This window comes from Vipera ursinii (assembly GCF_947247035.1).
Source record: "Vipera ursinii genome assembly, chromosome: 5".
NCBI classification, from domain to species: Eukaryota; Metazoa; Chordata; class Lepidosauria; order Squamata; family Viperidae; genus Vipera; species Vipera ursinii.
The window spans coordinates 26743763-26769302 of record NC_139518.1 but is presented as its reverse complement, the minus strand read 5'-3'; the positions used below and the strand labels follow the sequence as shown (position 1 = coordinate 26769302).

Sequence of the window (25540 nt, the reverse complement as noted above, 5' to 3'; positions counted from 1 at the left end):
TCAAGATTCATGCTAGAATCTCACCACTGGTGACTTCTTGGAGGAAGAATTTGATTAATAAAAAATACATTCCCCTGTTTTTTTCACAAGTTATTTTACTGCATCCATCATGCACACAAAAATGCATACATATATCCATATTGCCCATAACTGATAGTATAATATTACTCTTTTTTTCTTGAAAAGTACTAAATCAACCTCTATTTCACAATGTTACATGTATATTTTTTTTTAAAAGTAAATTGCCTCCCTTATCTTTGTAATCAGATTTTCCTACCTCATTCTCTTAACATTTATATTGGGTTACTTAAAACCTCTGTATATTTAATCACCTCCTTTTTTGTCAAAAATATTGCAAGCTTGATTCAGAATGTGCTCAGACTTTGGCTTGGGTTCCAGTTTAGATCATTATATGGTCCATCAGTTGCAGCAAATATGAATCAAAACAAATTTAACTCTCCTTGTACTTTAACAATAATGCTTTAAATTCATAGAGGGATAAAAACTGGTTATAAGTTTAAAAATATAAAAATAAAATCCATAGTTCTCTATAGAAATGCAGGCCATTCTGATGAAATAATTTCCAAACCTAAAAAAATTCCTAATTGCTTTCTTCTGGCACCAAAACCTCCCTGCTCTAACTTTCTCTGTTAATTAATGAATGTAGTTATGCAAAATTTTAAATACTTAACTTTAGCAATAGCGATAGCACTTAGACTTATCTCAGGGGCTACCACAAACAAGAGGGAGTCAAGCTATTCTCCAAAGCACCTGAAGGCAGGACAAGAAGCAATGGATGGAAACTAGTCAAGGAGAGAAGCAACCTAGAACTAAGGAGAAACTTCCTGACAGTTAGAACAATTAACCAGTGGAACAACCTGCCTCCAGAAGTGGTGAATGCTCCGACACTGGAAGTTTTTAAGAGGAGACTGGACAGCCATTTGCCTGAAATGGTATAGGGTTTCCTGCCTGAGCAGGGGGTTGGACTAGATGACCTCCAAGGTCCCTTCCAACTTTATATTATTATTATTATTATTACCTTTCCATAGTGCTTTACAAGCACTCTCTGAGTGATTTACAACATCAGCGTGTTGCCCCCAACAATCTGGTTTAGTTGAAAAACAGTCATAAGTAACTTTTTTCAGTGCGATTGTAACTTTGAACAGTCACTAAATGAACTGTTGTAAATCAAGGACTATTTGTATATTAGATTGCAAGTTATTATTGCAATGGGAAATAACTAATTAATATGGCTGATATCCTGTTTGGATTATAGTTATTGCCATGACAATAAAAATTTCAGAGATAAACTTTCTGTCAAAGCAACTAATACCTAAATGAAAATTAATTAGTTTATGTTTGAAGTGCCAAAGCTTCTTCATTGTATGACATTCTCTCTGAAGCTCTGGAATTAAGGGCTGAATACGGTAATAAAAATACGATACCTAGTTCCCAAAATATAAGTCTTCTTCCCATCTTGGCTTCCACTCTGAGCAAAACATCTGAATGTCTACCACAATTTATCTTTTTTCTAAAGAATTCTATTGCTAAAGAAGCCATTCGAGAACTAAAAGTACTGTATGGCACCGAATATACATATGGTCCAGGAGCTGCAACAATTTGTAAGTATTATACTAATAGCAATACAACTATGGTAGTGATTAGATCAGGGGTGTCAAACTCAATTTCACTGAGGGCCACATCAGCATTGTGGTTGCCCTTGAGGGGCCGGGTGGGTGTGGCCTGGGTGGGCGTGGCCTACTTGGTGGGTGTGGCTAAAGTGCGTATAGCCTACAAGGCTAGCTCTACATCATTGGCATCAAGGGTGCCTATGGGGGCCTGGGCAGGAGTGGGACAGATCTGGGGGTTTCTGGCAGAAGGAGGGTCTCTGGGCCAGGGCCAAGGCAGCGGGGACCATTCCCTCACTGTTTCCAGGATGGCTTCAGGGGCCACATGAAACCACTTCGCGGGCCGGATCTGGCCCCAGGGCCTTGTGTTTGACATGTCTGGATTAGATTATTGTTCATAAAAACTTGTAATTAGAACATTACAGACAGTGTATATACACAGGAATTCTCCCACTTTTCAAACATCAGGACTCTTGAGTACTGTATGACTACGGTATATGTGATTTGCAGAGGTATTACAAAAAAGATTTATCCTATTTTTCATAATATAATGTCTTGACTATGATACATATGAAAGCAAGTAGAACTATACTGTTTTAGTTCATTAACTTTAATATGAAATTCCATGACTGATTAAAAAAAGACAAAGGAAACAAGCATGGTAAAATTATCTATTAATGTGGAAAATATAATCATTGGTGTGTCTCATACACTGCATAATAATGTTGGAAGAAATACAGTCTTACTCTTCAGGTGAATAGTAGGCATCCAGCATAGACATATGTTCTGGAAATTATGGCTACTGAAGATCCAAGAGGATGCCAAGTTGATACCAAACATTAAATTTATGAAAATCAGTTCTATTTACCTGCTTCTATTTACCTCCCATTCCTTACTATTTACAGATCCTGCTGCTGGTGGCTCAGATGATTGGGCTTATGACCAAGGTATAAAATATTCCTTCACCTTTGAACTTCGTGACAAAGGCCGATATGGTTTTGCTCTTCCTGAATCTCAGATAAAGCCAACTTGTGAAGAAACTATGATTGCTGTTAAATATATTGCTGAAAATATGCTTATTCTGTAGTAAAAAATTGCTTTCCAAACTGAATAAATAAAATTTAATCCACATTTGCTTTTGTACATTTTCTGAATTTTCTGCGTCCTCCCATAACTTAGAAATATAAAACAGAGGATAATAGAGTTGGAAGGGACCTTGCAGGTTTTCTAGTCAACCACCAGCTGGAGCAGGAGGTCCTATACCATTTCAGATAACTGGCTCTCTTTAAAACCTCCAATGATGGAGCACCCACAACTTCTGGAGGCAAGCAACTCCATTGGTTTATTGCTCTCACCATTAGGAAATTTCTCCTTAGTTCTAGGTTGCTTGTCTCCTTGGTTACTTTCCATCCATTGTTTCTTGTCTTGCCTTCTGGAGCTTTGGAAAATAGTTTGATCTCCTTTGTCTTTGTAGGAGGCCCTCACATATTGGAACACTGCTATCATGTCTCCCCCTAGTCTTTCTTTTCACTAGACTAAAGGTAAAGGTAAAGGTAAAGGTTCCCCCGCACATGCGTGCTAGTTGTTTCCGACTCTAGGGGCCGGTGCTCATCTCCATTTCAAAGCCGAAGAGCCAGCACTTGTCCGAGGACATCTCCATGGTCATGTGGCCAGCATGACTGGATGCCAAAGGTGCACGGAACGCTGTTACCTTCCCACCGTAGTGGTCCCTATTTTTCTACTTGCATGTTTACGTGCTTTTGAACTGCTAGGTTGGCAGAAGCTGGGACGAGTAACAGGCGCTCACTCTGTTATGCGGCACTCGGGATTCGACCTGCCAAACTGCCGACCTTCTGATCGACAAGCTCAGCGTCCTAACCCACTGAGCCACTGCGTCCCTCTTCACTAGACTAGACATGCTCAATTCCTGCAACCATTCTTCATATGTTTTAGCCTTCAGCTTGTTCTGGGTTCTTCAAAAGCTTCCCTAGTATGCTGTTGTTTAAATAATAATAATTGTTCTGAGAAAGCTAAAATTGACATAGGTGGATGAGTACATGAATACAGGAGCAGGTTTAGGTTAAGGTTGATTTAACTGCTAATATAAATATAGTAAATGGCATTGTGTCCTGGAATGGCCTTCTTACACCTTCCTTTTGGCATAATTCCTTAAACCTGCAGAGAGGAGCACACTCAAGAACAGGATGGCATGGCACAAAAGAGTCTTTCTCAGCCAGCACATCCCATCATATGATAGAGTTCAATTGTCAAAACTCTCTAGCTCAGAAAGGCTAATCAAAAGGGTTGTTGCAGGAGGGGGGGGAAACATACTTTGGAAATTTGTGCAAGAGCTTGTCTAGATTACAACAGACTTCTGTGTTGACCCTAATCAGATTCTTATGCAACTGACATAGTTCTATCTGGAAGTAGATAGAAATAACGGCTGGTCATTCCTTCCTCTTTCTGGGCTTATCTATTTCAGATGTTCTTGAGATATGAAATTCAATCAAAAGACAGCATAACAAAATAAAATTAAAAAGTTAAGATATATGGAGGCTTTGAGTCAAAACATTAAGCAGTCAGCAAAGGTGATTTTCCAAATAATTGTGCATATGCTAAAATTTATGGTGCAAAGTTTGGTGTTTCTCAGTTATTCAACTGGTTAAACCAAAACTTATGAGGGAAGAATCAGAGAATGAATGAAGACATTAAGGATGCAGCAGACAGACTAGAAAAAAAGAAGTAGATAAACAGTCAAGAAGGAATGTAAACCATAACTGCTGAAGTTCTTTGAATCTCCCTGTTCTGATAAATAGAGCAGATTTTTTTGAAGTGTCATATAAGGGTCAACAGCCCTTTTAAAAGGACAGTAGGAGACTGGTCTCTCCCACATATTTCTCTATATATGAAAAAGAGAAAGCAAGTCATGTGAACTGGACATGGACAATAGAATTTCTCCCAAACTGTCCAACATGGGTCGAAATATCAGTATATATGCCTATTTATGACATAATTCAACACCTGTTTAATGTTGTAGGTTTGTGCTTCAGTTCAAAAGCAGCTGATGTTATGAAGCCATTTTATTCATTAGTTAGTTATATCCATTTTTATTATTTGTATAAATAACTTAAGACATACCTAACATTCTTTTATCCTCCTATTTCCCCCATAAACAACAAAACTGCCATATATATCCTCTGTTTCTCCAAATCTCACTCCAGACTCTTTCCTAAAATTGGACCAAATTATATCCACAGCAAATCTGGACAGGACATTTCTGGTTCAATGCCCTGGATTAACTCACATTATCTCCACGCAATCACAAGGAACTGCTTACCTTCAGTCGGAGGGAGCATTTGCTAGGATGCTGTTAGGATAAAATGGCCAGCAAATGGAGCAAAAGTAAACTGAAAATTTATTTATTTGGCAAATTTATATAGCTGTCCATCTCACATATGTGACTCTGAGCAACTTACAAAGGTAAAAACACAAAAACATTACCAAAAAAAATCATTCTGAGTCACACCTATCTGTGGAATCCTTGATGCTCTTTATCAGTATTGGGAGGAATGTTATTTTCTTGTAAGTAGTTTTGATTAGACTGTCATTTACTGTCTGACTGTTTGTCTGAGTTAGTAGTTCATTGATTGGAGTATTGTTTACTGCTTGATTGATGGCCTAATACTAATCCTGATGTTGATCCTTGCTTATCTGTGTGTTGATTGCAGGTGAGGAAGTATTTTGCTTTTTTTTTCTTTCCTTTTTAGCTTTTTTGGTAATCACTTTTGAATGGTATGTAAATGTTGTTCATCTTTACTTTACCTCTATCTAGGCTGATATGTGCTGAAATCTCCTGCAGAGCTGTTTATCTCCCACCATACAACATGACACTTAATGGTATTTTTCATCTGATTGAGTTGTAGCTTTTCTTGTTAGCTTTATTGCTCAGATTTTGTGATAATGAGTGGAAGACTAAAAGTATTAACTGGCAAACTCAAAAGACATAGTATAGTATCCAATGAAAGCTTTAGAGGAAGTCACCTGATTGCTTATGTGTGCATATAAATGCATATATAAAAACTAAGGATCTAGCTTTACAGACAAAGTGGAATCATGAGGTTCATTCTTACATTTCTAGGGCTCCTTTTTACCCCTCTGGGGGTTGTTCTCACACGTTCCTTTGACAGGTAGATGTTTCTTATTGTGGTTATTTCCTAAAAGCAAAGTTACTGGTTTTACTAGCTTCACTACTGTATGTAAGAATGTAAGCAACTATTAGATGCAATCTGGCATAGCACGGTAAGCCTGATGGAATGATTTATAACCATACATCATATGAAGAGAAGAAGTAAATAGAACAAAATGTGACTTAATTTGATGTTAATGTATTTTAATTATGCTTTATTTTTTATTGAAGTGACAAAGTATTTCAAGTGAAACTTGAGAATGAAAATCAATTAAATGTCTTGAAGGACCTGGCCTCTACAATACAGGTGAGGAGTCTTTTTAACATATGCACCATATCTTTTTCCATGTCATTCTACAAAACTTTTGCAAATAAAAAAAATGCTTCAGTTATGAAAATGTGTTTTCAGTGCATAGTGAAAGCTGAAAATGAAGAGAAGCCATTTCTGGTAGTTCAGCTTATACATTCTCTATACATATTGTATGTGCAGATATGCCAAAAATCTATTTTAGCTTAAACTACTACCCAAATATTCATATGATTTCTAAAAATGAAAACTCTATCAGTAAAACATAAATTGCGTGAAACTTTTTGGCATTTTTTGATTGTTTTGATCTTGGTGCTGATGATTGTCACATATGAAGTAACATTGCATGTCAACAATATATTATAAAATATTTACATCAAATATGGGAAGATTAATAACAATACATTGTGAGAGATGAAACGTTCAAATATTGGTGATTATAGGACATTTTATTATTTATTTATTTAATTTAATTAAATTTTTATACCGTCCTATTCCCGAAGGACTCAGGGCGGTTTACAGGGCAGCATAAAATATAATATAAAAATAGTATAAATTAGAATAGATTAAATTACATAAGCCCAACAATTAAAACAATATTAAAAGCTAAAACCCCTTCAGTCCAGGCCTGATAGATCAAAAAACCAGGTTTTCAGATCCCGGCGAAATGAACGCAGATCGGGGCGGTCCAAAGTTCCACCGGTAAATCATTCCAAAGGGCAGGTGCACCCACAGAGAATGCCCTCCCCCTGGGGATCACCCGCCGGCACTCCTTAACCGCTGGCACCCTGAGAAGGCCCTCCCTGTGGGAGCGCACAGGACGATGGGAAGTTGATGCCGGCAGCAGGTGTTCCCTTAGATAATCCAGACCCAAGCCATTTAGAGCTTTATAGGTCATTACCAGCACCTTGAATCTCACCCGGAGGGCAACCGGAAGCCAATGCAGCTCACAGAGAAGAGGTGTTACACGGGAGTATCGGGAAACTCCCATAACAACTCACGCGGCTGCATTCTGCACCTGTTGAAGCCTCCGCGTGGTCCTCAAGGGCAGCCCCATGTAGAGAGCGTTGCAGTAGTCTAGCCGGGAGGTCACGAGCGCATGGGTGACTGTGCGTAGGGCATATCGGTCCAGATAGGGCCGCAACTGGTGCACCAGACGAAGCTGGGCAAAAGCCCCCCTGGTCACGGCTCCTATATGGTCTTCGAAATTGAGCCGTGAATCCAAGAGGACGCCCAAGTTGCGAGCCCTATCACATATTAGAAGATATGATGACATCTATAAAATAGAAAAGAGTACATGAAGGCATCCCTTAATACAACCTTTTCAAAGTTTCATACTGGTCATTCAATGGCTTCATACTACCAATTGGCATTCTTTTCTCCCAAAGCTGTTAACTGTTTCTCTGAGCACTAGTCTACTCATTCAAGCCATCATAGCCTCGAATAGTCACTGAACAAATAGTCATTAAATGAGACTACAGTTACTTTTACTCTGCATAATTCATTTCCAAAGAAAATAAAACAGGATGACTCTGTTAGGTATAGTGAAATGTGTATATTGAACAGCTATTGCTATGGATTGTGGCAGTGAAGTTTTGAAGTTCTACCTTCTGGTATCTCCAAGCTGAGGAAAAAGGAAAATTCTGTCTCATTAATGCTGAAATTAAACTCAAACTAGTTAGGATCAGTTGTTGTAACACAATATCCTATTCTGGCTCACATAACAAAGAGTGCAAGAAAGGCATTCTCTCTAACAGATAAAAAATATTTTCTTTTCTACATGATTCCTCTTTTCTGTTTACATGCTTAAAAATAAACTTGCATTATTTTTTTCCTAGCTTGATTTTTGGCATCCTCATTCAGTTCAACATGTTCTTATTGGGAAAAAAGTAGATTTCCGAGTCAGTTCAGACCAGACAAACTTTGTCCAAAAGATCCTGGAGCAAAATCAAATCCAATATAGGTATGTAGTTCACAATTCAGATTCATGAGAATGTATGCTACATTTATTAGAATGATTATAAATAAACTATCAGCAATTTAATTAAATAATATAAATGAAATCCAAATAGAATTAAACAGATTTCTTTAGGAGACAGACAGAAGGAAGGAAACAGAGATGAAGAGTGAATGTATGTCAATTAATTAAAGACAATTTAAATCAACTTAAAAGAACTACTCTTTAATGCAGAGTATGCAACATATCAAGGGCCACACTTTGAAAGTAGATGGGGCCAAGGGCCATTTCTGAATAGGTTTCAGGGACTTTAAGAGGAAGAACAGATGCTTTGGGTCTCTTCCAAGCTTAAAGCATCCATTTTGTACTTAATTTTTCTCTCAAACTTTGAAACTTATGAACAACCAAAAAAGGCTGAGATATGAGGTAAAAAGGATTAATGATCTTAGTTTAATCTAGTTTTTAAAATAGTATATTTTGCTACATCTACAGTATTATGTACATAATTATGTATGATGTAAGTGTCTTTACATCAGTGCTGCTTGTTCTTATAATAGAATAGAGCTGGAAGAGACCTTGGAGGTCTTCTAGTCCAGCCCCCTGCTCAAGCAGGACAACCTATACCATCTCAGACAAGTGACTGTCCAGTCTCTTCTTAAAAATCTCCAGTGATGGAGTGCCCACAATTTCTGAAGGCAAGCTGTTCCACTAGTTCATTGTCCTCACTGTTAGGAAATTTCTTCTTAATTCCAGGTTGCTTCTCCCTTTGATCACTTCCCAACCATTGTTTCTTGTTTTGCCCTCTTGTGCTTTGGAGAATAGTTTGACCCCCTCTTCTTTGTGGCAGCCCCTCAAATAGTGGAATACTGCTATCATGTCACCCCTATTTCTTATTTTCTTTAGCCAATCCAAACCCAAGTCCTACAGTCGTTCTTCATATGTTCTTGAACAAAGGGTAATCAATGTAAGATTCTATTTCTCTATTCATTCGATCTTTCTGCTTGATTCGCAATCTCTTCCCTATATAAACATAAAGGTTTGACATGCTTTCTTTTTTAAATGACCATATCCCTTTTTTCTTACTATTGCTCCTTCAATAATATATCAATTCAACTTCCAGACTGTTTCTTGTGATTAGTAAACAGTGGGAGTTCCTCCACTGATTTTATCTAAATATCATTTCTATTTAATGAGGACAATCCAATACAAAACAGAAAAATAGGAAGTTAGCAAACAGATGTTCTTGCTTTGACAACAAACGGAAATTCAGCCATTTTTTCTATGCTTTTAGAATTAGTCGATGCTGGGAGGAGGAATAGGGATGAGAGTCCAGTTACTCATAACAATAATAACTCAGCTGTGGGAACCCAAGGACATTGGGCCCAGAGCTGATAGTGTTTTTGTGGGCTGGGGAGCTGGGGAGAAAGCCCGTGCTTCAAGCTAATTGGGGGATGTGATTTATGACTGTTTATTGGAGGAGGGAATTGTACTTTGTTACTTTGTATCCAGGAGACGGGAATTTAGTTTTGGGGTTCAACTATGTGGTGCTGATACTTTGTTTCTCAAATAAAAGATTCTTCAAGGTAAACAATGCCTTGAAGTTCTTTTGAAGGGCTTCATCTGTCAGAACCATGACAAAATGATACTTAAGCTGGAATTCATTCTTCAGTTATTTTGCTGAACTAAATAATACATTTACAATAGAAATAGCTAGTTTATGTCATTGTGACTATGGTATGTATGTGTCCTTTCTGGATATCACAGGATCAGTTACTGATTTCTGCTTTTACCAAGCCTTCACTTACTTTCTATCTTAAGCAGAGTTAACATATTAAATTTGGATAAAGTAACATGATGTTGTACTTCTGATGCACTTATTAATATGATTACCCAGGAGAAATCCATGGTTGATAACTTTTCCACCATTCTCAGTTTAAAAACCTATTTCAGAATGGCTCGCCATATTATTTTAAACCCAGTGTTTTCTTTCAATTTGTATATATATAAAATAGCCTGTTCACCAGAATTCACACATGGGCAAAAACCTTTTATGATCCATCGATCATTTATTTATTTTAAGAATGTATACATTGAAGCAGTGATGAGCTTTGGGTTGTGTGACATTATAGGGAAGGGAGTGGCTTGGGTTCCACTTGAGGGCAGGGGTTCCCAACCCCCAGTCCATAGACCACTACCGGGCTGTGACATGCCAGCAAACGGTCCACACAAACAAGCAAAGTCCCATCTGCATAATGCAGGCAGCACCCAAAACCACACACTCTCTGATCCATGGAAAAATCTCTCTCCATGGAACCAGTCACTGGTGCCCAAAAGGTTGGGGAGCTCTGACTTAGGGGAAAGATACAATGCAGCACTTGCCAGTCACTGGATCAATTCTGTCCTCAGATACATTAGGATAGAACCACAATTGTGCAATCAAAGCCTCATTTGTTTGAAAAAAAGGAGTGGGGCTTCGATCAGTTAATTGTGGATGCCATGTTTTCTTTTTTGAAATTTAGCTTTATTCCTATAAATTTACAGATTAATGTAAGCAAAACACAAAGGGAGCCCCAGTCGAATTTATAATGCAAGTTTTAACAAAGAGAAAAGAAGAAAAAGAAGGAGTACTTTTTAATGTAAGTATGTGAGCCTATAGGGTAGACCTGGGCCAAAGAAATCTTAAACAAAAAGAATTCAGGGAAAGCAAAGTTACATATTTAATCTAATTATGCTTCCTATCACAGAATTTTATTTCACAATCTACAAGATGAAATTGAGAAACAGTTGGATGGAGGAAAACTTTTCCGTAAGAAATACTTCTACACAAGATATAATGAATGGAAAAAGGTATTATGCACTGAAAAAAAGTGTTTTTTAAATTACTTAGATAATTTAAAATAACAAAGCATATTCTATCCCTTTAATTCTATTGTCTTAATTCTATTGTTATGTGATCCACTTAGATTGCTGCATGGATTGAACGAATGGCCAAAAAACATCCCAAACTGATATCCAGGAATGAGATTGGAAAGACGTATGAGGAACGGCCTATGTATGTCCTTAAGGTAAAAGTGTCAATATAATTCAAGCATTTAATAGATAGGTGTATATCTACATCTAATGCATAATGAGAAAGTAGATTAACAGATAGTTGTATTGAACTGCATTAGCTGACACCAGGATTAACTGATCTACAATGGAAAGTATGATTAAACCTACTCTACTTCATTCAATTCCATACATTTTCAAAAAGAACACTCCATCAAATATTCATCTCTCTTTTGTTTTAAAATTTAGTAAAATGTACATGTATTTTATTACACAACTTTCTTAGAATAAAATTTTACATGTCTGGTACCCTAAAATAAACAATTTTAACTGAGAATTTCAATAAAAGCTAGAAGTAGGCAAATCAAAGGAAATGCAAATTAATTCTAACACCAGAAAGAGATCAATTACTATGCAAAGTAAACATTAAAAAGTTGTAAAAACTCAATTTTTCCTGGAAACAGGTTGGAAAACAGAGTGGCCAAAAGAAAGCTATATTTATGGATTGTGGTGTGCATGCACGAGAGTGGATCTCACCAGCCTTTTGCCAATGGTTTGTAAAGGAGGTTAGTAAAATATGTTTAATTAACACAGTTTGAGGGAAACTGACAGGTACAAGCTATTAGAAATTGCTGATTTAGCCCTTATATTCATATATGTGTGTCATATCCCTGTTTATATGAGTTCTCTGTAGGCATTTGGCTGGCCACAGATTTGATACAGAATATTGGGCTAAATAATCTCTTGATTTGATTCCTCAAGGCTTGTTTTAGATTCTTCTGTGCCAGTCTCTCCAGGCCCCAAATAATCTTCTGAGCCCTCCTGGAAGTTTCCCATATAAGGTGAAACAAGAGAGAGCATTCAAGAAAGAGTGATCTTTGCTTTCCCTATGAAAAGAAATTTGCCCAGAACTAATTTTGACATCAGTAGGTGCCAGAAAAAACACACACAATGTAAATACTGTAAAATAATTGTAAATTATTATTTACATTATAGATTTCATTAGTGTAAGCTATTATAGATAGACGAGGGAAGATAGAATGAAAATTTGCTTTAAAAGAAAATTATTGCAACATTTCAAATATTCTAAATTTATTGAAAATTGTTTGGTTTTAATATGCAAGTCTTTTTCTGTTACAGGCTGTCACGACTTATGGAATAGACAAGGACATGACACAACTCTTGGATAACATGAATTTCTATGTTCTCCCAGTGTTCAACATTGATGGTTATGTCTGGACATGGACCAAAGTATTATTCATATTTATTCCTTTCTAGTTAACACTATTTCTTTTGCTAAAATGAATTATGGGGACAATAGAAAGTTTCAAAGGATGATGTGTTACTACAGGTGTGTTAGAATATAATTTCTATCTGAGGATGAAGGTTCGTTAATCTCTATCTGTAAAAGTTATTTGTTTTCCAACACAAAAAAATGAAAATCACCATAGAGAAATATGTCTATCTGTCCTTCCTTGGTGCTCTTTTTCCTATCATAATTAATATTAAAAGCATAGTTTCTTCCTCATGTAATCCTTTTGTTAACTAAGGACAGCAAAAAGTCATAAGTTAGGGCTTCATTAGTCTTCATATCAGTTAATTACTTCCAAGGATTTTAAAAAATGCAACACGCAAATTAAAGCAAATGAGTATATTCTTATCTGATCTTTTACAGATTATTGCTCCCTTCCTCATTCAAAACAAGAATAAATCCATAAGAAATTACAGCTTATAATAATCAGCATATAGGAGTATTAGTCTTCTCTCATACGAGTGTATCTTTCAATTACTCAAATGTCATCTGCACTTGGATGTCAGCACAGCAGGACAGTAGGATTATACTTACCCAGCCCATTGATAAACAACTCAGATTTGAAATGTAATAAATGTAATGTATAAGCAATTCCAAAAGTTAATGTATATTTATATAATGTACATTTATTTTTATTCAGAGATGAACATTAAAGGTAACTTGGATGTTACACCACTGACAGATAATGCAAAAGAGAACATGACTGGAAGCAGTATATAGGACCACAGTCCTTCTACCCGCTTACATTTAGTTGTACATAGTTTGCAAATAAGTTGATAATACTTTCAGAATTAAGAAATAAAAAATAAGAAATAATGGACTTCAATCACTTTTGCCTTACAGGACCGCATGTGGAGAAAAAACCGTTCCAATAACTCAAACAGTGATTGCATTGGCACTGACCTGAACAGGAATTTCAAAGCTTCTTGGGGCGGTAAGTAGAATGTATGATATGTAAGAAAAGAGAATGATGTGATTTCCTTAAATCCCACAAGTAAATATCAACTGCAGAATAAGTTGAAAGAAGCAACAATATCTGCAGGGTGGTCAAGGTAACACAAATGATGAAAGCAGCACCATGCTGATGCAACAGAAGCCCTGGCACTTTTATATGTGCTTCGTGATGTCCCAAGTACATACAAAGGGAGTAGAGCTTGGGTCACAAAAAGATAGAACTACCTTACTAATTTTGGATAAAAATGGTAGATTCTGAGTCACTTCTGGATGGAAGTTAATTAGTTTCCTCTAGACTATATTATCATATAGGATGCATAGCAGAATCAGGGACAATCTCTAAATTAGACAAGAATTAATGCCAATAATAATTTGTTCCGTTAGCCCTACATTATGAGAAATATTAAAGTAATTAATAATCAGAATGTGCCAATCTTTTTTTCCTAAAAGCTGTATCAATTCAAAAAAAAATCACAACTCTGCCTATAAGACTGAGGTTCCCAACTATGTAGATTCATAAGCGACCAATATTTCAAAGCTTTCATTATCTTGCTATCACAGAGTCAAAGCCTTAGGAATTTTTTACATAAAGAACCTATTATGAATGCCCAGCCTATGAATCAGTATTGGGAAGAAATACAAATAGCTTTCATATACACCGTAAGCAACTCTTCTTAATATTTTGCAGCAGACATAGTAGGTGGATCGCATGACCCTTGTGAAGAGATATACTGTGGTTCGTCAGCAGAATCTGAGCCAGAAACAAAGGCAGTCACAGCCTTTATTCGTGCACACCATGCTTCTATCAAAGGTTATATAACCATCCACGCCTATTCTCAGATGCTGCTATTTCCTTATGGCTATACAATAGAAGAAGCACCTACTCATGACAAACTGGTATGTAGAAAAGAGGAGCTTTTCATCAGTCTATAACAAAAATGCATGGCCTCAGGACCATATGCTGTCTTCAGAACTCTTCTGGGAGTTAACAACAACAACAACAACTAGATAAGCTAGTTATTGTGAATATCAGTAGCACATTTTCTTGCTATTTCAAGATTAGAAATAAATGTAAACTGTGGTGAAAGCCCTGCAACAGGCTCAAGGGCATAATTAAAAATTAAGGAAAAATAAAAATCTCACCTCTCCCAGTTCTTGCCTCCCCTCAAACTTTAAAACAGCTCCTGGCCATCCCAAAAGTTTCTGCTTGCCCTTTATATTTGTTTATTTACGTTTAAGGGTTGAACTATGTTTCCCCATTTGTTTTTATTTATTTTATTTATATTTATATTTTATTTATATTTTGTATTTTTAGACCGCCCATCTCTCTCTCTCTGAGAAGCGTACATATAATATATAAAACAAAGTTAAAATAAATATAAATATAAAATAATATTTATAAAATATATTTTATAAATAAATGTAAAATTAACATTATAATATTAAAATTAATTTGAATTAAACATTTTAAAATTATAAGATTATAATGTAAAATTTCAAAGAAATAAAAAAATTCCAAGATGCCCATTTAACATTGGTTAATAAAAGCAGAGGTGGGCTCTCATGACACCAGCCAACTTCACTATTGTACGGTCCTTTGTGCCCCCCCATGCAAGGTAGCAGAGCCAGGTTTTGTCACCTTTTCAGAAGCCCAGGATAGTGGGGGCCCACCTCATATTTGAAGGAAAAATATTCCATAATGCAAGGGCAGTGGCAGAGAAGGGTGTCTTCCAAGACCAAGGCTGTCTGCAGCATACTGTCCCTGTCTGAACAAGTGAGACAGGCTGATGGGATGGGATGAAGCCAATTCCATAGGTTGCCTGGCCCCATGCCATGTAGGGCTTTATGGGTGATGACTAACACCTTGAATTTGACATGGAAGCAAACTGGCATCCAGTGCAGTTTGCAGAGCCAGGCTATTATATATGCACCCTTCTTTGGTCACCAAATATATGCACAACAATTGTTTTATTGTTTTCATGTACTAAGTCATCTAGACTTTTTTTTAATTTGGCATATTAGGAGTGAAACAGACTTTTCCCCAAGAGACTTTTTTTTTCCTTACACAATTTTCCTAAATTACACATTTTAATGCAATTTTTGACCTGAGGACTATTTCAAGAGAGAGATCAGGGGGCTTTGTGAATAATCACAGAAGAATCCATCTTGGCAGATCATACCATTTTATAGTTCCTCATCCATCTTCTCTGCCTGCTTGTTTGCTTGGTGAGAGATAGCACATGGATACAAAACTCAAGAAGGACAGGAAGCAGCAGCAGCTGTTATAGCAGGCCAAAAAGCACTGAGATTGGCAGCGGGCCCGTTCTGAAGCATGGGCTTTGGCAGGTGCCCAACAATGCAGGTCTTGACACCATCCAGCCCCAGAAAAAAGTCTTATAAAAGCCACTCTCCAGCTTCCCAACCAGTACGTACTATCACAAAGTACATGCTAGTTTTTAAAATAATCTGCACTTTGGCAATCACCTCACTTCTCATATTCAAAATGAGATGTTTTTCTTTGCAAAACAATTTTGAAAGGTTCTCCTATCCAATGCAAGCAGATGCCAACAAGGATCATTTTCTATTAGTGGTGTCTGGTGAGAGAATATTAAAGTATAGAAAGTTCAGATTAAGAAACTATTTCCTTTTATAGCCTGAAGCACTGAGTTGTTCATTGATTATAAAAAAAATCCACATTCTAAATTAATAGACCAAAATGAAAGGAATAACCAGATGGTTATTGCTTATCTACTACATTTAAATTGCCTCCCTGAATTCACATGTAACAAATAACAGAAGGTGCATTTGGGAGATGATCTGGGGTGGGGTGAGGGTAATTATTTCCCTATAAATAAAAATGCCCTCTTGGCCATGGCTCATAAGCAGAAAAGCAATAGGATGCACATAATTCAACAAGAACTTGTAACAAAATTGTTCTCACTTGAATGGAGTATAGCCACTTCCTGAAGACAACAAGAACGAGTCAAAGGGGTCTCTGACCATCTACCATAATCTATGATGAATAGAACAAAACAGAACACAACAAAACACAATACAATACAATGCATAATAATTAACCCAGAGTCATATCACAATGGGGTCCTTGGTGATCTCTGAGCTTGGTTGTTTTCTTGCAGATGTTTCATTACTAAACTAGGTAACATCATCAATGCTAGTAAGGTGCTCATAACATAATCAATGCTAGTGAACTTCTTACTAGAACTGATGAGTTACCTAGCTTGGGTAATGAAACATTGGCAAGAAGACAACCAAGTTCAGAGAGCACCAAGGACCCTCTCATTTCAATCCTGAGCTACAAATAGTTTCCCTTATTAGTATTCATATCACAGAAATAGCTTATATCTGTTTAAAGTTTCACAGATTAATGGACTGCAAAATGTATACCTAATCTGCTCCATGAGATGATTTAAAGATCTGTGGCGTCCTTGGTGCTTTCTGAGCTTGGTTGCTTACTTACATGCAAACAATTCAAAAAGTACCAAGGACTCCACAGTTCAACCCTGAGCTGCATATATTCTCTTCTCTTGATTCTAGGCAAAGCTTTCTTTTACAGATTGCCCTCCAATGACATTGATTTCTCGAATTTGCCACCCCAACATATCTGGAGGGTAGCAAGTTAGAGAAGACTGCTAAGACTGCAGAATGCTATGAATGCTAATCATCTAAAACAGGGGTGTCAAACTCAATTTCATTGAGGGCCGCATCAGCATTGCGGTTGCCCTCAGGGGGCCGGGTAGGTAGGGCCAGGGTGGGCGTGGCCTACTGGGTGGGTGTGGCTAGAGTGCGTATGGCCTACTGGGTGGGCGTGGCCAGCTCTACATCGTTCGCATCAAGGGTGCCTATGGGGGCCTGAGCAGGAGTGGGACAAACCTGAGGGTCTCTGGCAGGAGGAGGGTCTCTGGGCCAGGGCCAAGGCAGTGGGGGCCGTTCCCTCACTGTTTCCAGGATGGCTTCGCGAGCCGCATGGAACCACTTCGCGGGCCGTATCCGGCCCCCGGGCCTTGTGTTTGACATGTCTGATCTAAAATAAGGATTTAGTTTCTCATCTCTGAAATTCATTTTTCTCCAAAGTAAAGAAGATGCTATGTCACCTGCCAACATATTCATAATATTAATGTTCTCATAAACAATGTAGCTATATTTTATACAGCTTTTCATCCCATCAGTTTTACAAAAATGACAGAGAAGTCTTCAAAACAGGGGGGTAAATTAATTAATTCAGTAAAATATGTTAAAATGTGTCAGTATATAAAAATGTTTTCTCTTGGCATCAAAAAGTTGGCACCAGGCTACGTTCTTGTGTAATAGGAATGTAACCACTGAGAAAGCCACATCTTTGTAGGTTATCTTTGTACTTCTGAAGAACAAAACATGGAGAGAAAAAACCTCAGCAGATTATCTTAAAGAACTGCCTTGGACAGAGGCGACAAAGAAAAGTGCATTATATACCTTTCATCTAAAGAGATATAGAAGTTGGCAATCGTTCAAATGAAAGGTCCTAGGCCTTCTATTATTAAGGATTAAAATGCATTTGCGTGCATATTCCAATACACAAATGGAGAGGCATATTCAGATCCTGGCTTGCATGCAGACTATTGTTGCAAACTCAGCAGGAGACATGGAGCCTATTAGGTATACATCTGTATGACAACACATCTCTAGATGCAGCACGAATCATTCAGAAGATTTTCTGTCCAAATAATACAGCTTGGATAGGGATAAAATTCCCAACTGTCTTTCAACAGAAGTGGGAATCCAAATTTATTGCCTGTGGCCTCTAGTCACATCAATGCTCCATTATGTGTAATTACTTATGGACTGGGGCCCAAATCTAGGATTGTCCAAGAGCTTTAAAATCAACCAAAATTTAATTCACTTGTGACACTACATAGGGCTCAGTTAGCAGGTGCTAAATAGGACCTCAGATGCTTATCATACTGGGCTAGAGGAACAAATAACCATTCCTGGCTGAAGGCAAGTTCCTATGTTCATATAAATTATCTGAAAGTGATTGGAATATCATTGAATTTGTATATAGTTGAATTTGCCAAGAAAGAAAGGATTATTGATCTAATATTTCTTCTTTTCAAATACAGAATAAATTAGCTAAGGAAGCTGTAGATGCTTTATATAGTCTCTATCAAACAGAGTATATATATGGAGCAATTGCAACCACAATTTGTAAGTATGTGTATTTGCAAAACTCTACTTCAAAACATTTTTATGCTTTTTACACTGAAAAAAATCTACATATCTACTTTGACATGTTGGGATATTTTATTCCGTAACTTATACTTAAGAGTGAATGCTATAAGGCTTTGTAGGAAAGTATAAACTTCATTCATCTTGGGCAGAGGAGGAGGACTATGAAAGGCATCCTCAGTGGGACTGTGGAAAGTTCTGACATCAGGTCTGAACCGTGCTTCATGCTCCACAAGTGAAGAGAAACTGAAGTTATCTTAGGAACATATAGAATCTTAAGATTTTCTCATCATCATTTTCTCATTTCTTTAACCTGAACCCAAATGGTTTTTGACAGATTTCAAAGAGGAGAGATTTTATTTAAAAAAAATAAGCTCAACCTCCAAGAGTATCTTCCAGCCAGCTTTTTTTTAAGATTCTTTAATTCTTGGGATAAGAAGTTCATGTGAACTTCCGCTGTATACATATGCTTTTTTCTCACATAAGCTGTCTTCTCACTTTGCTTTTTTTGTTTGTTTTGTGTATGCGACTTCAAGTCAGTGTTGACTCCTACCAACTTCCTGGTCTAGTCCCTGAAGTTTTCTTGGCAAGTCTTTTTTCTTCTTCTTCTCAGAAATGATTTGCCATTGCCTTCTTCTGCTAATGACTTGCCCAGAGTTACCCAGCTGGCTTTGTCCCTAAGACAGAACTAAAACTCTAATACCTTAACTGCTATATCAAATTCACTCTCTCCTGAAGATAGTATTATTGACTGGGATTATATGTGAAATTTGCATTTCAGTCCCTCTGATAATTTCAAATATTCAGGCAGAGCATGAAAAAAGCACATCCATGTATACAGTAATATTTCATCCTCTAAAAATGTTTTTATCCCCACCTGACACTATAGCTCTAAGAAACTAATAGGAGTTTGGATATAGCGGAGGTTCTACTGTGGATTCCTCCAACCATCCAGCAAACAAGACTCTTGTCTTCAGGACTTATTTTCTGAGAAACCAACTATTTTGCTACCAGTCCCGTCATTTAGATCAGCAAGGGAGACTCTGTTGAAGTTACCCTGATGCCTGCCATAATCTCTGCTATCTAATACATAGAAAATGGCCTTCTCTTGTATGCAATGCACCTCATATAGTTATATCATGTGTCGTAGAGAGTATTTGGATCCCATTTCCAAAAGGTTTAGGAAAATTGTGAAAATGTACAAGCTGTTGAGGGCTGATGAAATTTAATGATTGTGATTAGTTTGCTTTGATTTTAAATATTTTACCTATATTTTAATGTATCATTATTTGTATTTTAATTACTATAAGTACCTCAAGAATTGTTAAAAGCAATTTAACATTTGTTTGTTTATGGTCCAAATAGATCTCCTTTTTAAAAAACAAAAGACTGAACTGCAAAAAAACTACAATATTAACAAAAAAAGACATGCAGTTAAAAAAAACTAGCTATATTTTGGTGATATATACTAAATGTGAGCTTATTAAGCCTCAACCACATTAAAAAATAGCTTCATCTTGGTAGTTTAAAATAGTATAAGGTCTCCTGTTTGAGCAGGGGGTTGGACTAGAAGACCTCCAAGGTGCCTTCCAGCTCTATTATGTTTGAATTTTTTTAAAAAAGGAAAGATACAATAGCAAACCACTTCTGAAAAAACCTTGCCAAGAAAACTGCAGGGTCTTATCAGGCCAATCTCTAAGAATTGGACACAATCATGAAGATGAAGAAAAAATAAGAATCCTTACTGGCATCCAGCAAGAAGTATGTATGACTTCAGAATACAAACAGGGAATTTAAGCATGATTTTAGAAAATATGGATAAAGACACAGATCGCTGGGTGCCCTAAAACAACAGTGTCCATTTAATTGCCTATGCTAGTCCTCATTCTGTTTCATTTGAACCAATGGAGGTAGCTCTGGTGAAAATCTTCTTTTTAGGCTAATCTTACATAGCCAGTCTTCCTATTTCACCATTCCCTTTGTGTTCCAGTTGTTTTTAACATTATCTGTTTTTCAGACCCTTGCTCCGGATCCTCCATAGATTGGGTTTACGATGAAGGAATAAAATATTCATTCGGCTTTGAGCTTCGTGATCATGGCCAGTACGGTTTCCTCCTGCCTGAAAGTCAGATAAAACCTACCTGTAAGGAAACTATGCTAGCGATCAAAGTAATTGCCAAGCACATTGTCAGCAATGTTCAATGAAATTTGGTCACACTTCCTTACAAAAGAAATTCTCTCTTCCCTGGCTGCCATTGTCTCCTTGATTCTACCCGCAATTATGGATTTTCTTTTCTGATTTTAATATTCCACTGATTTATTTTATTCAAGCATATGGAAGACATTTGCTGAATAACTGTTAGCTCACCTCTTAGTGGATTCCTGGATTTTCCCTTTAATGAAGATATCTCTAATAAATCTGATGATGATTCCTCCATTGCTCTTTGTTTGAATATTTGTTGCTTCTTCCAAATTTAGTTTTTTGGCCTGGCCTGCTCATCTAAAACATAAACTTTTAAATCTTTGGGCACAGATATTCTGAAGTATGTCACAACTACTTTCCTTTGATATTACTTGCTGTGGCTGACATATACATATAGAAATATCATAAACACAGAAATGGAACTGATCATATAGATCTTTCTCAACCTATTCACCAGTCATTTAGCAAAACTTCTTTGAGAGAGTCAACCAGATGAAGATCTAAAATAGCACTGTCATATAGTTCAATGGAAGGCTATGAAGAAAAGAGGTTTTAATTCTCAAAAGCTTAATACCTGTGGTGAGGCCTTATGATCCTGTCCTAAAATATCAGAATTTAGCTTTCATGTATCTGTCCAGCTGTGGAGATTCTCAGTCATCCAGCTCATAATTGTCTTAAAAGTTGCCTTTTGAAAAAGCATCTTTGAGACATATGTTTGTCCCAAAATAATCTTTGCTGCTGAGCTTCTGCTTCTGACAATGAAGCTTGCAACTATCAATTGGAAGGCTCTTCCATCTTTTCCTCCTAAACCATTTGTTTTGTGCTAAGAAAAAAACATGGGAAAATACGTGAGTTACAAAGGGAAGACAATGATGTTTGGTCTCCCCTCAGTTCAGTTCTGGGAATGAGGCAAGATAATTGCACAATAACAGCACTGTCTCAAGGCATTGTATTGCTATTTAGTAATTCAGTATTAATGGGGTCATTGCATTTACATGTCCAGTTCATCATTTAATGTGCCATCATTCATTCACCTTGCAAGAACTAATCTACATTTTATACACAATCCAGCAAAACAGCTAACTAAATTAGATCCAATTTATTGTTAAAGGAAAGAATAAAATTCATTTTGACTTTGATAAATGAACCTATGGTTCTATTTTAACTGAAGTAGCAAAAGTAAATTTGAATAGACACATTTTATTTTCTATCTGCCTGCTTACAGTTATTCCTTCCTTTTGCAAAATGTTTGCTGTTGATATTACTTAGCAACAACAATACTTCTCTTAATACAGAAAATCCAATGCATAAAACCAAAAACTTTCTGAAAAGTATTTCCTAAACCAAGGTCCTATTATACCTTGTTTTGTTACCTGGATGGTTCAGTAATGATTAGAACATAACCTTAGCATCCTTCATACTCATGAGGGCAATAATTTTATTTGACCAAGTAGGTCACCAGTTTAGTAACTCTTTATCAGACAACAGTGGACACAGCATATTTTAAAAATCATCAAATGAAATTGACCAGCATTCTGCCATTTTCTAGCCCAGCTTGAAGACTGTGGACTTCAACTCCCAAATTCCAGAAGTTGTGAAATACTGGATTACAGGCTTATCAAATAGATACCTATTCTGCTAAATCAGCCAACCATCAAGAGAATGAGTGATGGAGGTCCCTATAGAATGTTGGGAAAGCATTCTTCAGTTACTATGACACACAGATACACAAGCATTAATTTAAAGGAAAATGGCCTTTAGACATTCTTCTTGTGCAGGTATACCACAGTCTGAATCATTCAGAAGGGGTAGAGTTAATTTCTTACCTTTTGATTGTGATGGAATGACTGAGTACACAGTATGAGAATTCTTACTCTTCCTCTCATTCTGACCTTGTTTTCCTGAGAAATCATTTCCATTGTGTAGCGTCTGAGTGTTTAGAAGAAATGGGAAAAGAACTAGAGGGTACTTGCTCAATTTCATACAAAGAATCTAACTGTACATAATATTTAATTGAAAAGGTTAAAACATCTGAAGGAAATCAATAGCATCTTGGGGAGAAAAAATCAGGACAGATATTTAAATTATTCCAAGCCTTATCTCCTTAGGATACTTTCAACCATCTTCTTTATCTCGTGCGAAAACTCTGGTCACTGTTAATCACCTCTCCTATTTTAGCTAAAAGATGTAGAAGGATCAGTGATTCTTTGCTTTATATTTAGTCTTTTATTTCAGTCTTTTCCTGAAAAAGATGAATGAGGTGGTTAAGTATTCTTAGACAAAAGCTGATTACCAGCATTTGTTTTATTCAAGCCCGTTTTTAATACAGAAACAGCCTTAGCTCTCAAAGAAATTACCTATGCTGGGATCCCATTTCTCACCAAAGGCTCAGTTCCTTTTTAAAACAGTATCTAACTTAGAATCCAAGAACAGGAAGAAATGTTTGCTGCCATGACACTTTGTCCCCCAGCTCTCTGAAGGCAAGCAAATTGCAGTGGAAAACATTCAATTTGTGATATTTCTGATACTGTCACTATTATATTTTCATTACTAGGAAATAGGTTTTTTTAGGTGCCCACCCAGGCTTTTTAATAGAGGTTGATGAATTTAGTCTTCTGTCTAGAAATATAGTTTGCAATTTAATTGTATTTTCATTTTCTCTTGGTTTGAAAAACAATCTCGAAACATTGCTAAATGGAATATGGAAGTAAACATGAAAAATGATTTTTTTTAAAGGAAAATAAGAATATTTTCAACCTTTCCATTCAGATATTGAGAGTTCAGTTCTAATCAGTGGCAGATGTTTAGCAGTTTGCAAAGAGAAAATGTTTGCTGCGAACTCCATGTAGGCATCAAGAAGGGCATCTGGCCAGTAAACTCTGCTCCATTCAGTTGCCCCAACTCCACCCACAATAAAGGGATTAGTGAGTCGTAGAAAGAAAAAGATCTATCTATCATCTATCAAATGTTAGAAGTACTGTACTTAGAAGGTAAATAAGAGTCTCATTGGGAATTTCTTCCCAAAACAAAGACCAATTTGAAAGGAACTGATTTCATCCTAACTGTACTGGGAAAACAAAAGACCAAGCCTCACACACATCTTGAGATTCCAGTTACTATCAGCACACTATGACTATATTTATATTTATATAAATACATATTAACAGCAAGAAACACTTAATGTACTAACTGGTTTAACACTCATAAAAGATCCAGTTCTTCCTTGCCATAGGAAGACTCTGGCTTCTCTGTATCCTTCAACATAAGGAAAAAAGCACATCAACTTTTTTAAAATTCCTGCCCCATGGATATTTTCAAGTACCAGCATCCCTGATTACTGATCATATTGGCTAAGGCTACTTGGAATTGTCATCCAAAATAACTGAACTTCTTTTTTATTTGTTTGTTTAAAAGTTCACCCACTTTTTGTCATTAAAAACAACCCCAAAGCAGAAAAGCAAACTGCACAATTAAAAACTGTTTCCAATGCATTGAAAACCATTAAAACAACAGCAATTTAGTAAAAAGCCTGTAAAAGTAGATGTTTAAAGTTTTAAACACTTTAAAAACTATGAAAGAGAACAGGATTATGTTGAATCAGGTCAAAAGGCACAGCAGGTGCTTAGTCAAAAGACAACTCTTTCTGCATCCAATTCCTATATTCTGGGTAAGAAGTCATAACTAAAGGCATCTTGAAGTTTAGAAGTCTTTGCTATGAGAAGCTATCGGAAAATGCCCAGCAAATAAGTCAGTCCAAAAATATGTGGATAAAAGTTGATAACAACCAGTTAAAAATAAAATATTTCCTTAAAAACTTCAGTCTGCTAGTATATAACAAAAAATACTTGATTGCACAACACTGATCCTAAACGTATGTAAATAAAAATAGCACCATGAGATCATGTTCCATGCCATGGTTAGTTTACCCAGGAGAATTAAATTCTTCCTGGCCTGTACTCTGAATAAGTGCAGCCCAGAGGCAAGAAATCCACATGGGAGGAGGGAATTAAAGTAAGGTCAATTATTCTAAAAAGTGAAAAACAGGTAGGGAATTAGAAGTCTACAGTTTAACTTCATGTAGCTACACTCATAAACATATTAAACCTCACTTGCTTGAATTCATATATAAGGAAGCAAAATCAACAAAAATAGCTGTTTTTAGGAAAAGACTCCCTTTATTTGTCACTCCCTCCCTCTCTCTGTCTTGTGAAACATGTCACTCCCAGTTAAATATGGGTTATATTCCCCAAAAGACAGCTTCTCACAGAATTTTCTCTGTACTCTAAACAGTAATACAAACCATGGATTATACAGTTCATTGTTTATCTTATAAAAGCGAGAGTAATTGGCATCGACCCGTGGCATCTATTGAACTATATTACATTTGTCTGTAATAACCCATGGTCCACCGACTGCATGCAGTGTAGCCCAATTTTTAATGTTAAACTTTTAACATTATTATGTGATTTATATACATTAACTATATTATATATTTCATATGCGTCTTCCCTCATTGCAGCCTTGGCAAGCTAAAAGGTTGGACACTTATGATCTAGACAAATGTGTTGCAGGTACTGTATCTTCATTAACTTAAAAGTTATCTATAAATTTAACATATTTTAACCTGAAACACACACGTTCTTCTAGTACTTATCTCAGGTGCAATATGGTCCAGAAGTATGATGAAGTGGCCTGTTTTACTCTGAACAATGAACCCTCTAA

At 36.5% G+C, this 25540-nt stretch overlaps 2 protein-coding genes across 2 annotated transcripts in view; both read left to right on the top strand.

Annotated features, from left to right (window-relative positions):
• LOC310641645 (carboxypeptidase B-like) overlaps nucleotides 1-2715 on the top strand; it is a gene marked incomplete at both ends in the record, with an annotated part of 28259 nt that extends 25544 nt beyond the window's left edge. Inside the window, 2 exons of the mRNA XM_083364882.1 lie at nucleotides 1538-1622; nucleotides 2534-2715. Coding sequence (XP_083221008.1) covers nucleotides 1538-1622; nucleotides 2534-2715 — 267 coding nt within the window. The remainder of the gene's footprint in view (nucleotides 1-1537; nucleotides 1623-2533) is intronic.
• Nucleotides 2716-4986: 2271 nt separating this feature from the next.
• LOC310641399 (mast cell carboxypeptidase A-like) lies at nucleotides 4987-21100 on the top strand. Its single transcript, XM_083364432.1, has 11 exons — nucleotides 4987-5815; nucleotides 6046-6121; nucleotides 7960-8084; nucleotides 10823-10925; nucleotides 11042-11143; nucleotides 11591-11692; nucleotides 12267-12377; nucleotides 13282-13372; nucleotides 14081-14289; nucleotides 18510-18594; nucleotides 20633-21100. Exons 1-11 carry the CDS (start codon nucleotides 5742-5744, stop codon nucleotides 20818-20820), a joined length of 1266 nt encoding a protein of 421 aa, XP_083220558.1. The 5' UTR covers nucleotides 4987-5741; the 3' UTR covers nucleotides 20821-21100.
• The last annotated feature ends 4440 nt before the right edge of the window (nucleotides 21101-25540 follow it).